This window comes from Leucopleurus acutus (genome assembly GCF_964270905.1).
Source record: "Leucopleurus acutus genome assembly, chromosome: 18".
NCBI classification, from domain to species: Eukaryota; Metazoa; Chordata; class Mammalia; order Artiodactyla; family Delphinidae; genus Leucopleurus; species Leucopleurus acutus.
This window is the reverse complement of record NC_139160.1, coordinates 75,311,790-75,326,545: the sequence shown is the minus strand read 5'-3', so window position 1 is coordinate 75,326,545 and position 14,756 is coordinate 75,311,790. Positions and strand designations below refer to the sequence as shown.

The window sequence follows — 14,756 nt, the reverse complement described above, 5'->3', positions numbered from 1 at the left end:
TTGATTAATTTATCCAGGGCTGTGCGTATGGGCAGAGGGGGCTTGAACCCCTTAAAATTAGTCAGTCAAATCCTTGAAGTAAAATCATCGCGCTAAAATGAAATGTTTTAATGATAGTTTAACCTCTGGGTGACACTGGATCATGAAGCATCTTAAGAGCGAGCCTAGTTAAGTCGCTATTGTGGGAATCACCGTAATCGTCCATCACACCTACCTGCTGGGCTCCTCTTGACTGTGAAGGTAACAATTCACCGTATTCACCAAAAAGCTGAACAGACGACTGTACAGGGACTTGGCCAGGAGGTCCCGGTAAAACTCAGCCATCTCCACGGTGTGTCGCCGTGTGATCATCTCTCCTAGGAGAGCAGGAAGGGGAGGAGGCATGAGCACAAGACTTTCCCTCGTTCAGAAGCCACCAAGCTGTGTCCTCCTAGTTATCCCTCCACATCCACGTGCAACAGAAGATGTTCAAAAACATATTATGACTCTAATAAACAAAGCCTCTGCCGGTGATTACGAAAACACATTTCTCTAAAGTGAGTGCCGTGCACACTTCGATCTTGTTTGCTGCAAATGTTGACCACAGCTTTTGACCACAGCCTGGAGGGGCAGGCTGCATCATCTCCCTCCAGTGAGGGAACCGACTCTGTGCAGGGCCCTCTTAACAAGCTTTCTGATAACGGCTCATCACTGCAGTGGATACGGAGTCCTCTTCAAGGACTGGAAAATTAGTTATATTTTCAATATTTTCAAAGAAGTGATCCCGCTAACCAAAGTGGGGGTCAGGAGGTTGAGAGCAAGATTGGGCCTTAAGGTAGAAATTTCTATGTTATTCTCAAAGAGCTGGTGATTGAAATCTTGAGTGATAACCTTTTGAGTGGCGAATAGACTAGAGAAGAAACCAAGAAAAAGATAAGTAAAGATGATTTGGGATTGAGGCTAGGCCAGCACTTATGCTGAAGAGTTGAGAGGGAGTGAGAATCTAGTTCACATTCTATGGCTTCGGCCAACCTGGGTACCACTGCAACTCAACCCACAGGGAGTCCGGTAATAGGATGCTGACCATGGGAAATGAGGACTTAGTGAGCTGTCAATCAACAGAGGCACAGGTAAAGGAGAACCGCCTCTGAGGCAAGCTGAGATCAAACAAAAAAACGAACAAAAAAGCACCAGCAGGTCGTGAAGAGTCAAGCGGCCATGAGTTCAATGCCGCTGAGACGGAACCTCACGAAGTGGCGGTGAAAGCAGGTGTCACTTGTGATGTTATAGGATGGAGGTCTCTAGAGCCAACGTGACGGTGGGGTTCTCACCCACATGGCTGGGGAGTAAGGAGGGAGGCCTGGATATATTAAATTACAGATATTAATGGGGAGTTCAATGTTTCTTTAAAAAGTCATGAGGGGGCTGGGAGAGAGATGGGTTGGGAGTTTGGGGTTAGCAGATGCAAGTTATTACACATAGGATGGATAAACAACGAGGTCCTACTGTAGAGCACGGGGAACTATATTCAATGTCCCGGGATAAACCATAATGGAAAAGAATATGAAAAAGAATATATATATAGGTATAACTGAATCACTTTGCTGTACAGCAGAAATTAACACAACAGTGTAAACCAACTCTACTTCAATTAAAAAAAAAAAAAAAAGCCGTGAGGAAGAGTAATGCCTTTGGAGAACTTCAAGAAAGTGTATTTCCTGATGCAAGGTCAGTGGCGGGAAAACAGTTGAGGATGAAGCATAAAAGTGAGGTTTGGCCCCAATAATAAAGGGCTCTCAGGACCTCCGAAAGGGATGACATTTACTCTAAAGGAGTGGGCGCATCCTTTCAAGGCTGTCATCCATGGATGAAAATCATATTTGCATCTCAGAAAGCTTATTCCTGAAGCAGTGCGGAAGGAAGGTAGAGTGAGATAAGGCCAGGTGGAAGACTGATCAGATTCTCTCGCCATCATCTAAGAAAGACAGTTTAAGGGAGTGGGGATGAAAGGGAAGGGACGGGAGTGAGAGTGGGAAGTATTTATGGGGTAGAACTGGCTTGTGGCTGATCTACTCAGTGGAGAAGGAGGAGGACGAAGTGTCAGGAATGGCTTTTGGGTAACTCAGTGGATAATGGGGAGATCCATAAAACTTGGGAACATGGAAGGGGAACTCTAGGGATGAGGCAGAATTTGCAAGCCACATGCCAACGTATCTGCAAGTAGGGCCACTGGGAACAGAGGTAAGAATAGCAGTGATTTTGAGAATAAACAATATCAGATGGACGCTGAGTCCTCAAAATTACAATGAAGAGGCAGCTTGGTAAGGCGATGACTTGTAGTGGGTAAGTGAAGAGCATTTAGGAAAGGCACCCTCTTGCCACTGAGTGGAGATCCTACAGCACAGAGATTCATCTCGGGAGTCAGATGGCATTAGAGTCTGATTCCAAGCATGCCATTTACTGGTGATTTCACGTCCAAAGTTATCTAGCCTCTTTGAATCTCAGTTTTCTCATTCATTAAAATGGAAATAGTTAAGCCCACCCCTTAGCAATTTGGAAGAACTAAAAATTCCAACATTTATAGCACCTGCCACAATGCCCTCCAGTTCGTAAGTGCCCAGTAAATGGCAGCTCTCATCCTGACTGACGAGGAAGAGGGAAAAGGATGCTCTTCCCAGCCTGGCACCGCACACACTAACGCATCCCATGTTCCAACTGAATAAATCCTCTTGGATTGATGACTTTATTTGTCTAAAATGAGTCACTAGCTGAAAAAGGTGACCAGCTCATCAGAATGGCCTCTCAGCAGTGTAAAGATTTTCACAGAGGTGAAAGGCAAAGTACAGAGAAACTTACCCTTAAAATATTGGATATCAGTTGTTAAAGCAGATGCCAGTTCATCCGTTGATACTTGCAACATTCCAGCCACTAAACGAAAGCATAAAGTTAATAGGTATTTTTGACAGCGAGAACATGGCATTTTATAATTGAGGAGTTTGTATAGACCCATTAGAAAATGTGTGCCTTAAAGAAACCAAACTACCACTGCAACTGGCAAATTCAGCTAGAGAAACAGTGGCTTAGAGGAATGGAAACGTTAATGAGTTCTCAGGGCTCCCGCATTAAATCACTGCAGGATTCTTTCCCTCCTGCCCTCACAAACGGCCCTGAATGCTTTTTCCCAATTCCTGGTTAAATTACTTCGATATGAGGCAAAGATAATGCTGGTCACGACAACCTGTGGCTTTAAGGCATTTTGAAAAAACCTGGGAGTGACTGACAAGGTAATTTCAAGGGAGAGAGAGGTTTGTGACAAAATCTTTAAAGGGAAGTAACTGTGTTCTGTTTAAATGTTCAGCTAATAACATGCTCCCCAAATATACGGGATGGCACGGGGTGGGGCGGAGAATACTTAGAACGATATAAATAAACCCAATTATGTGCCGAAGCACCACCGCTGTTACTGTGACACAAACGTACATCTTAGTCATTCACATAACCAGAAAGAAGAAAGAAGAAGAAAGAGGATACAGTTCTTTTTTTCCCCTCCGCCGCCCTCACTGAATCCCACTCCAGCAAAAAAGGGTTGATTCCACCTGACTTTTCTGTACTGTGTCGCCATCCACTGGCCAGTCTGCAAAGCTGCACATCGATGAGGTTACTGCTAGATCTGTCCCACTGACCTTGTTCCAGAAGCTGGAGGTCAGACACAAAGGCGGAGTCGGCCTCGGTCAGAGCAGTGAACCGGATGTCTCCAAGGTGTAACGTGGCCGCTAGAATCACACACACGTTCTCCACCTCCTACACGGTTGAGAAATAGAGGAGATGAGCGGCGCTGCTCGGAAGATTCAAAGACCAATCCTTTGAAAAACCTCCAAGTAGGTTTAAGAAATGATGTGCGTGCTATGGGGGGGGGGGGGGGGGGCTGTGATTTTTCAGACCCAGAATGTCCCGTTAGAGAACTACCAATCTCTAGCTCAAAAGCAAAATCGGGAAACTCAGTGTTCCTTCTGCAGCCGACTTTTCTGTTCCTTAAACGAGAGACAGTGAGGACGTGACGTGTTCTGATATAAATGAATGGTTTCTGGATAAGTATCAGGATGAAGCATGAATGGCTGTGTAACCATGGTCTGACTGGCTGGACATCACTTATAGCGTCGGACTTCATACGTGTCCCCCCAGGGCTGGCAGAACTGTTTCCGGAGGCTTAGCCGACTTCAGGGTCATGTGGCTGCTTCCCCAGAGAGCATCAGAGTCCATCCCTTAGTTCTCTGTTTTGAAATAAACTGCTGTTATGCTTACAGAATTTTTCATTTCTGCTGGAAAATTAATGGAGGTCTGATGAAAACATCCATGGCGAAATAGACAAAATGCTAATTTTTAAAAGTATTTTAAGGAAAACTCAGGAAAAAAATGGACGTTAGCAGGAAGGATGAGAGTGTTTGCTGAAAGAATATCCGAGAACCTGTAACGCTGCATAAAGAAAGAAATCAGACCTCAGATTTGGCTTTGGACAGTCATTTGGGGGTAAGAATAAAAAGTCAAGGAATAGCTGTAAGTTAAAAGGTACTTCCCCAGAATCACAACTATTTAGTGTTATGCTATCAATAGCAAAAGTGGTTAAGCCTCATTTAGGGCAAGTGACAAAACCTTTTAAATTCCCAGTTTCCGCATTTGTAATTTGGGAAGAAAAAGCTCCTGTCTGTGGAAGTTTTTCTAAGAACAATTCTCATTTGCTTTATAAATACACAGTTGACACAATATGGTCATTGGGACTTCTGTGAATTTCCTCCAGAACTTTTAGTTTTCAGGACAAGGTAGTTTTATGACCTTAAAATGAGAGCATTGAAAAGGATAATCTGTTTTCAGGTATAATACTCTGTTTGTGGCATTACTTAGAAATGTTTTTGGTAACCTCCACATCACAAACTAGTGTCTCTAATTGTATTTACTTGTGCTTGTCTGAATAACATTTTCCGAGCATCTTAAGCTCCTTGACACCTCCCTCTCCCCCTTTTTTAAAAAAATAAATCCAGTAACTCCTCATTAAATGTCCCAGTGCCCTAGGAGAGAGGTACTTCTGGATACAGACAGCAAGACTTCGCTGTGTCCTCAAGTATCATCCAGTTCAGTGAAGTAGGCAGAGCTATGAAAAGTAGCCCGAACACGGATTACAGTGTGGTGATGCCACGACAGAGGCAGGTGGAGATAAGCTGCTCAGGGGGCAGGGGCAGGGGCTGCTTCTCTGTGTCCGCGATGGAAGATGGGCGGAGGCTCCTTTGTGGTCAGATCTTATAGGACCACAGTCATAAGCTTTGATTCAAGGGTCTTGCCAGCCCAGAGATACCTTCCTCCCAATCTTATGGGACATGATCTTTTCCTCCTGTGTGGACCAAGTTGTCACCGTCCCAGTCACCCCAAAGGATCAAGATGAAGTGATTACCTTCACATCGTTTGCTTAACTGCACACAGTTCTTTCACCAAAAAACTTAAAATTCCCTACTCGCTGCCTTAGGTGGAAGGTATAATTTGCTTGCCCTGCCTCTGAGGATCCATCATGGAGTTTTAAAGCCCCGTTTCCAAGCAACTGATCTTTTGGTGGAATGGTTCCTTACCCATGTCTATACCCCAGTTTCCCAGAAGGAAGCAGAGATTTCAGACACTTAGGAAGGGAAAAACAATAAGAAAAGAGCACAACAGTAGCGAGTGCAAAGACAGAGAAGTGCAAACGGGTAGGCGTTAGGGAAAGACAGTAATACAGAGATTGGATGAGCAGAGCAACAAGAACAAAGGACCATATGATCGCACGTTCCTAGAATCCCATCCAGTCTCTGAATGGGTGAGGCCGGGGTGAAGGCCCCGAGCTAATTCACTGAGGGTGAGTCCCCACCTCCTTACCCTTTCCTTTTCGCCACCTTCGCACCCCTTCCACCCACTCCCTGCCCCATGAGCCACGTGGACAAGGGAAAAGACAAAGACCCAAATCAATCAAGTTCCTGGTTTAAGGAAAAAAAAAAAAAACATATTTAGATCTGTGACTAAAACTGGGTTCCCGAGCTACGGGCATACCAAAGTGACCCCCACGCGATCTTACACTGATCGCTAACGAGGGATTGGCTGTCATTCAGATTGACGCCACGTTGAATGAGGGGACACAGAGAGGATGTGCGAAGGAAAGAGACTGGTGGGAATTTGAGAGGTCTCGGGCTTAGGTCGTTTCCTATCTCTTATTCTCTAGACCTGCGCCATTCAATTCAGGAGCCACGAACCACACAAGACTGTTTCAATTTCAAGGAATCAGAGCTAAGAAAAATTAAAACTCCATCTCCCCGGTCCCACGTGGCCAGTGGCTGCCATATCGTACGGCACAGACCTGGGGCATTTCCAGAATCACAGACATTTCCACCGCACAGCAGCGGGTTTAAACCCTTTACGTAGTACTTTTCAGCTTTGTAATGCTGGCAGGTGTTTGGTAATTCTTTAAGAATGAAAAAACTAAATCATGTTGTTGAAGAAGAGAGTTTAATAAGGTGATTAAATTACTTGTCAAAGTGATTCTTGGCAGTAAACGGTCACCAGGATCTGCCAGTCTTCTCTGAGTCAAAGCAAAGTTCTTTGATGTGTTTTGCTCACATGGTTCCAATGGGCAAAGGTCTCCACCACCTCCTTGAAGACAGCAGTCCATCCTCTGCCTGTCTCCAGGGCACCTGTGCCCTGAGCGTACCCTTGTTTATGTCTATCCCGCCCTAGCATGCGAACTCCAGGAGCACAGAGGTGTTTTGAATGAATGATTTTTATAAATTAGTAGAGGGCTGATTTTCTCAGTGTAATATTTACGCCATGACTCACCAAGTTACTGAAGCCAATTACATTCAGGGCTTGTTTCCAAACAGCGAATTTCTCCCTGTTCAGAGAATGCTCTGCTGTTGATACTTCTTCTCGAAGGGTCTTGCTCAAATACCTGTGAGGGGGAAAAGCACAGAGCTTTATGGCTAGGTGCGTGGTCAAACCCCAGTGGTTAAAAGTCACTTCAGCCATATTTGGTCTCCAGGGTAATGGAAATCACCTGGACATTGTGTCCCCATGTGTTTATAAGGCTTTGGTCCATACTAGCACATGATGTTTCCGGAAGGAAGAAAAGTTCTTGCTGTACCAGAATGTATTCACACTGTCTCACTTAGTTCTCCCTTGAGCTGCACGCTTTCCCGGAGAAGGTCACAAGTGTTTTGTGTATTTCATACAGAAAGTCAGCAGGTTCTATTGTATGCTTTGTAATTAATATTTGTAGTCAGGATTTTAAATTTAGAGCCACTTATTCTTTCCTTTTGTCAATATCTTTTAATTACGAAATGGTTGATGAATGCATTGATTTATTCCTTTCATACAATAAACGCAAAGGAATCACGTACCAAATACACAATACTAGCAGCTGAGGATAGAAGGATCAGGAAGTCATCGTGGAGCCTCAAGAGCAAAGACAGTGTATCCGTGGGCAGAGGCAAGGGAAGACACAGCTGTGACGCAGCGTGGAAGCAGGATAACAGAGATGAACTTGGCCTGATTTTGAGAGTGTAGGAAGGGGACAAGGAGGAAAGCTAGGGGCGGGGAGGAGGCTTCGGTTCCAAGAGTGACACCTGAGTAAGGTTTTCCCAAGCAAATCCAAGACTCACGGGTGTCCCTGGAATAATTAGCAACACCTACAAAGGCACAGAGGCTGGAGCACGCGTGATGTATGTGGGGAACTCGCGTAGGTCAGCCAAATCCGAGCCTCTAGTGAGAGGGGTCGTGGGTGATGAGGTCGGACAAGTAGCCAGAGTTGTGTGTATCTTGCAGAAGAGTTTCCATGATGTCTTGGAAGGGATGGGCTGTCCCGAAGTTCTTGAAACAAAGAACAGGTGTGAGCAGATTGGAGTTTCAGAAAGAATATTCTCGTAGCCCAGGGAGATTCCCTGGAAAGAGATGAGGCAACTAAAGGCCAGTGGACCCAGTGAGAGACCAGCAGGGAAGAGAGGCAGAGGAGATGGAGAGGCAGATGGCTGGGAGGAGGGGCCTGGCTGGTCACAGGGGAGGAGAAAAGAGAGGCGTCAATCACGCTTTGCAAGATTCCGTCTGGGGAAGCGGGGTGTATGGGGGCCTCATTCATCCAGAGAGGCGTCCCAAGAGGAGGAGTGTGCTTTTGAGAAAGGTTGTATTTTACCACAGTCGTGTTCACTTTGAACAGCTTGCTGAAGTTCAAGCGGTGTTCCAAGAAATAATTGGCTATAAGGATCTGAAATTCAGAAAAGACTAGAAAATAAGGTCTGGAAGTCATCAACATGCAGATGACCAAACCATGGAAGTGGATGAGCTCCCCAGAAAGGAGACGCTAACATTTTAGGGATGAAGAAAGAATTAACAGCAAGGAGACCACAGGAGCGAGGGACAGGATGGTGTGGGCTAGAAGCACACTCCGTCGGTGTGGATGTGGGGTCTGGGAGGACTCTTTGTCCTTGACCGTGGCTGGGAGGGGTCTAAATGAAACAGCCCCGTGGAATAGGTGGGGACTGCGAAGACTTCAGGAGCTTATAAGCTGAGGCAGAAGCACACGAAGACTGGAAAAAACTTTAAAAGCAACGGAGAAGGAAGTTGCAGAGGAAGGAAGAGGGTTCGGACTCGGAGCACAGTGGAGGGACACTGCCTTCTCCACGTTTGGGTCAGGGGACTAATATGGTCCAATGGCCAGAAGCATCTCAGGGAGTGGGGGAACCACTGCTTGTGGCTTCGGTTTTTTAGGAGAGAAGGTAGTTGAGGTTTAGATGACGAGGCAAAGTGGCCTTGAGGAAGGTCATGAGAATCTAGGACACTGGCTGTGGAGAAGGGACATCACTGCCAAGCAGGGGGACACAGGAGGTTTAGCTGATGCAGCCGAGGACCAAGGGGGAGCTGAGGACCAGCTCCTGGGGTCTTACTCTTTCCCCAGAGGATGAGTGAGCTGGGGATTGGGGCCATGGAACAAAAGGTAAAGGTCAAGGGCAACCACATTAGCAAGGGGTTGGGTTAGGATGGTCAGAGCCATCTTGCCTAAAATTCACAAAATTCTAGTGACTAAAACGTCTTAATGACAAGCAGTTCTAATGACTCTTAATTTTTCTTGTTCTCACAGCAGTTTTCCATCCATCTTCCTGGTGTCATCTTTTCTTTCCCACTTGTTGATCACAACATAGGTTAGAATTCCATTCAGAGTGGCCACTTGACATCTTGCAAAGAATAATTAGCTCCTGGTAACATTACAAAGTCAAATATGCAAAACACCATGGTTCCTTTTCACATTCTTAAAGTTAATCAATTAACAAGCTCCACCTATGGGGAACTCAAATATTTCTTTAAACCTCAGCATATGGTGGGAATTTACAGCAGCTCTGACCTGCTCCCATGAAGCAGTGTGAATGTAACAGTAAAATTCTGGGCAGAAGGAGCCATGGGAAGTTAATCTGGGCAATTTAGACAGGGCTATTAAGTCTGTAATGGCTCAGGAGAAACCCACTCAAACTAGGGGATTTTAGAGGGCAGTTGGCCTGATGGCAGGAATGATGCTTTAAGATTCACTGTATTTTCCTCTGTAATCAGAAAACTTGTTGGTATGAGGATGATCCAAAAACACAGACCTCAATGTCTCCTATGCAAATTTTACATTTCTCCCACTATTCAATAATGTGTAGGTTGATTCACTAGAAATATAGGTCCTACTGATCAGCAAAACTGTATCTTAAAGTGGGAAAATTTGTACCAGAAAAAACTAAAAGTTTACTTTCTGGAGATGAAAAGTGCTTGTTTTCCCTCTGAAATAAATCACCTAATAGTGAAACCACACACAGGACAAAGTAATCCTAGAAAAATAGGCCTAGTAAAATATTACAACCAAGAATCTGAGACAGAAGTGAGTTCTATTTGACCCTTTCTGATGACATTTTAAACTTTTATCTTAGTATCTATAAAACGGAGTAAAAACAGATTAAAAGTGAAGTAAAATCTCCATTTCTAGTTCATGAGGATTTTCTGATAATTAAATAAGGATGTGCTTTCCATATTCAGGTTGCAATGTGCGTGCAGAATTAGAGCACTTCCTGGAAAAAATATATCTTGCATATGTGGGGAGCGTTAGTCAATGTGCTCTGTCATTAACAAATCTCTTAATCAGATAAATAACTAAGGCAAATGAAATAAGGAACATTTTGAGAAATCATAACCCATGCTATTAACAATGTAGAATTGTTTAAACTATAAAATACGCTTGTCTGTTCTGAGATAAAAGGAGTAAATAGATAGAAGAAAAAGTTCATAGCTCTCACTTTTTGATTATTTTTTCCCATTGTGAATCACTCGAAGGTTTACAGTCACACGTGCATTTCCACGTTTTTAACACTTGAAACTTGGTAAGAATGACTGTGGGCCATGGTTTATAGACATCCCTGTAGACTAGCCATGCTCCGCTGACGTTTCCCCCCTAACCTCAACAAAGTGGTCGAAACCCACCGAGGTGAATCTGTACCAGTGTTTCATCTGACAGTTTCCAACTATGTCACCTATTAATTAATGGTTCCACAATTCCCAGTATTCAAATCTTAGAACTCAATATTCAATGTCTTTTATATTATCTTTTATGTCTCAAAATCATACACTGATAGCTCAAACAATCTGTTCTTTTTCTTTATCATCTCCTTTTAACTCATACATAACTCGGAACAGTAACGTTTGGCCACGTATAGATAATCTCTCAGTGTCCAGAGCCAGAAACATCAGAGACTTAGCATTTGTGGAACCAAGAATCGTTGCTGTTTTGTTTTCAAAAGATTTGACACATCAAGGGAATGCCCCAGATGTTGTTTCCACCATGGAGAAGACTGTAACAAACAGGCTGTAGCATGTTAAAAATCATAGACGGATTAATGCTGTTTGACTAATTCTACTCAAAGGGAAAGGTGGTGAGAACTGAGAATGTGTCAAACTCTCCACTGGATATTTCAGAAGCACGTCCCAGTTAATGGTCACATGGATCCTGAAAAGCAGAGCTATCATTGTGCCCATTTAAGCTACAAGGGAACTGAAGCTTGTTTAAGATTTCCAAGCCGGGAATTGGCCAAGGGACACACACTCCATCCTGACCCCTCTGGGCCTCTCAGCTCAGTCACAAGTCTCCTGCAGAGGGATGGGAGGAGGAAGAAGATTGCATAGCATCACAAGGCATCTTCCTCAAGTTAAAATTTTCCTTAAAAATGCAGGGGGAAGGTAAATAACAAGTGGAATTATTATTATACATGGATGTGTTTAAAATAGAATGCAGTTTCATGAGGTTTTAAGATCTCATGGGATATTTTATGATTAAGTTATTCTCTTCTGACTCAATTCTATCCTTGCACTACAGGCATGAAACAGAGTAGCTTGTAACCAAGCAGGACCCTATGGGGCCTTCCTGGGACAGACTCCCTTCCACCACCCCAGCATGTCCTCCACTTGCCTCTTGTTCATGGAAAACTTTAGCTTCCTAGGTCTTCCCTGAGTTCCAAAGAATAAACATAATCAGAGAAGTGAGAAAATGCAGAAGCAAAGGAAAACAGTCAAGTAAGACAAAATAATAATAGTTTAACCATTAAACAAAGTCAAGGACCTTTAGCTTCTCCTCAAGGGCCACAGACGCTATCCTGAGCCACGTTCTTTGAGCTGCTTTGCAGATACGGAAACCCCCCCACAAATGGAGAAAATTAACTAGATGCCACCCACAAACACATAGACCCCAGACTGGCTGGGACCAGAGGGTTGATGATGTTGATGCCCAATCACCTCACCACCAACCAGTCAGAAGAGCGTCCATGAGCTGATCACCCTGCAACCCTCTCTCTCACCTTGTCTTCACAAACTTTCCCTGAAAGCCAATGGGGAGTTTGGGTCTTTTGAGCATGAGCTGCCTGGACTCCTTGCTTTGTGCCTGCAGTAAATGCTGCCCTTGCCTTCACCACGACATCGTGGTGTAGACTGGCTTCACTGTGTGTAGGCAAGCGGACGCAACGTTGGTTCGGTAACAAACTCACAACTCAGCAAAGCTTCTGAGAAATGCTTCCAAGCACGTGCTGCGTCTCTGGGCAGGCTCTCTGTCACCATGGGGAGGCCTCCAGGAGAAGCGGGTGCGTGGTTGAAGCACCTCTGACATTACAATGGAATTTTGCGATGGTCGGTTCAGTCACACTCCTGCGACTTGAGGAACTTACTTAGTAGGTCTAGAAAAGCTTTTTTTGTTCGTTTGCTTTTGATAGGTTCCTTGGGTCTCCCCCCAACTTTTTTTTTTTTTTTTTACAAAACCTGAAGGTGATTTATTTTGAACAACTAAGTTTATAAATCTCATTTTTAAAGATCACTATGGGAAAAGCACACCTGCACCAAACATGCAAATAACTTTGTTTTCACTTACATTAAAAAACAGCAAACCAGACGAATATATATTACAATTGAACAGTGCAAAATTCTACTTGGGCTTTGAATAAGAAAAGGTTATCACTACAGTTAAATTTATTTAAAATAAGTCAGTAACAACAACTGTTGACTTGTGCTATTTCTAGTCAACTGTCCCATTGTTCCAACTTGTTGATTTTCATGACAACAAACAGCATTCCAGGAATACAGCTTCTAAGGTGGGTCAAATTTACAGTCAAAATCATGTGTGTGTCTGTGGTATATATGACTGTGAGTGTGTGATTGAAGGTGTTGGGGGGGGGGCACGCGTGTGTTGATACTTACGCTTTGTGGCAAAGGAAAACAGATCCTGGAATAAAGTTCTTCTGTGTAGAGGGGCAAATTAAAAATGCTAACTCCCCAGCATAAGGCACCCTTCGGACAAGAGGACTGGGAATTATTCAAGGTGGCAGTGATTTGATCTGAATATCACATACCAACGATGACCTTTTGCAAAAAAACAAAATTTCAAGGGCCTGGGTCCCCCTCCAGGCACCCATACCCTCCTCTCTCACAGCCGAGCCGGACGTATTAAAACTGCAAATTTGCAATTGGTGGATGACTAAGTCTGGAGATGTAATGCACAGCACAGTGATTGCAGTCAACAAGGGCATACTATAAACATCAAAGTTCTAAGCCACCAGATCTTAACAGTTGTTCCCACAAAAAAAGAAACGATAATTATGAGAGGTGATGGAGGTGCTAGCGCTAGAGTGACATCACGTCTCGATATATGAAAGTATCAAACCAACACCTTGTACACCCTAAACCTACACAATGTTATATGTCAACTGTATCTCCAAAATTAACTGATTACTTGAAGAATAAATGAACAAACAAAAACAGCTGCCCTGCCTGTGCTCACCAGGCACGCTTGTTAGGCCGACAGGGGCTGCATGTGTGCCTAGGACACATGCGGAATGAAGGCTCAAATAGAAATTAAAAAAAAAAAAAAAAAGGAAAGAAAAAAAAGAAATAAAAAAGCTCACTACCTCAAACCATGTGCCGGGCCCATTCACGGGGTCTGGGCTCACAGACCACAAACACTATCTGTTGCTGGTGTTTGATCTGCCGCATAAACACAAAAGAACAATGTCTTCTCGACCACGGGCAAAGCTGCCTTCTGCTCGGGGAAGTTTAATATGTAAACAGAAACCAGATAAGGCAAAACCAGGCAGTTGGCATCAACAAAGGCAGCCCTGTTTCCTAGTTTATGAAGGAAGATGGCAACCTGCTGCTTCCTGCACCCCGACCCCACCTTTCTCCTCAAAGGAAATTCTTTATTGTTTTGCAACTATCTGGAAAGTATTAACTAATTTTAAATCCCCCCTCCATGGAATATGAATAAGATTTCTTATTAACCACAGGTTCAGATCTATAAATCTCCCCCAATGAAAATGTTAATATATTAGCCGCAAACTGTTTTGTTTGGAGAGAGGAACGCCTGCCAGTGGTCTTCAGGAAAAGAACAGAATCCATTTAATAAATTACGCATTCAGAGCGACTTCGGGTCTTGTGACATTCCCGGAATAGTTTGTCCATATTTTTCTAATCAGTTGGAATATTTCTTCAAAACATCTGGCGGAACAAATTCTAAACTCTCACCATCTTTCCTGGTAAGAATGCCTCTGTGCTTCTGATGAACTCACTTAGTTCTTGAAAACAAAGGTGGAGACATCAGAACAGAGCGGCTGCCTCCCGCCCAAAGGGCCCAGGACACGTGCCAGGGGGCCAACCCCAGGCAGCACCCTGCTCTCAGCCTTGTGTCCGGCAGGGGCCCCTCCTGCCAAAGGAAGGGGCGTCTTTTCCTTCTTGCAGAGACACAGAGAACCAGCAGTGATTACATGAGTGAATCAGTGAAACGCGGAGAAAGAGAAGTTTTTGCTCAGAGCAGGTGGCTGGGCCTGGCCTTCATGTACCTGTTTAACTGGCCAAGGCCTGGGGGCTGCATCTGCCGGGTGGAGGAGGGGCGTTCTGTATTCCTCCCCGAGTCCAGCTCACCCCAGGCCAGCTCTGGCTCTGTGTGGGAGGAGGGGCAGCAGGTATGTCCATATAAATAGGCCTTGGTCAAGGCTGAACAGGCGCAGAAATCCTGCTCAGGGGAAATCTCACCAAAGGGCCTTGTGTATAAGATCACATCCATGGCACCCGTGATGAGGGATAAACCCAAAGGTAACCCTGTGTCTTAAATACTGAGCGAGGTAGACACCTGCACCAAAACGTCTGTAATCTGTAAATGTTCCAGAAGATGACACTCCCACACGTGACCATTTAGGGACAGTTACTACGGATGC

General features: G+C 44.4%; 1 protein-coding gene across 1 annotated transcript in view; it reads right to left on the bottom strand.

Moving 5' to 3' along the window:
- MYO16 (myosin XVI) overlaps window positions 1-14,756 on the bottom strand; it is a gene marked incomplete at its 3' end in the record, with an annotated part of 531,603 nt that overhangs the window by 189,680 nt on the left and 327,167 nt on the right. The window contains exons 18-21 of the mRNA XM_082859271.1: window positions 6,829-6,940; window positions 3,663-3,780; window positions 2,836-2,907; window positions 215-356 (exon numbers count right to left, since the gene is read on the bottom strand). Coding sequence (XP_082715397.1) covers window positions 215-356; window positions 2,836-2,907; window positions 3,663-3,780; window positions 6,829-6,940 — 444 coding nt within the window. The remainder of the gene's footprint in view (window positions 1-214; window positions 357-2,835; window positions 2,908-3,662; window positions 3,781-6,828; window positions 6,941-14,756) is intronic.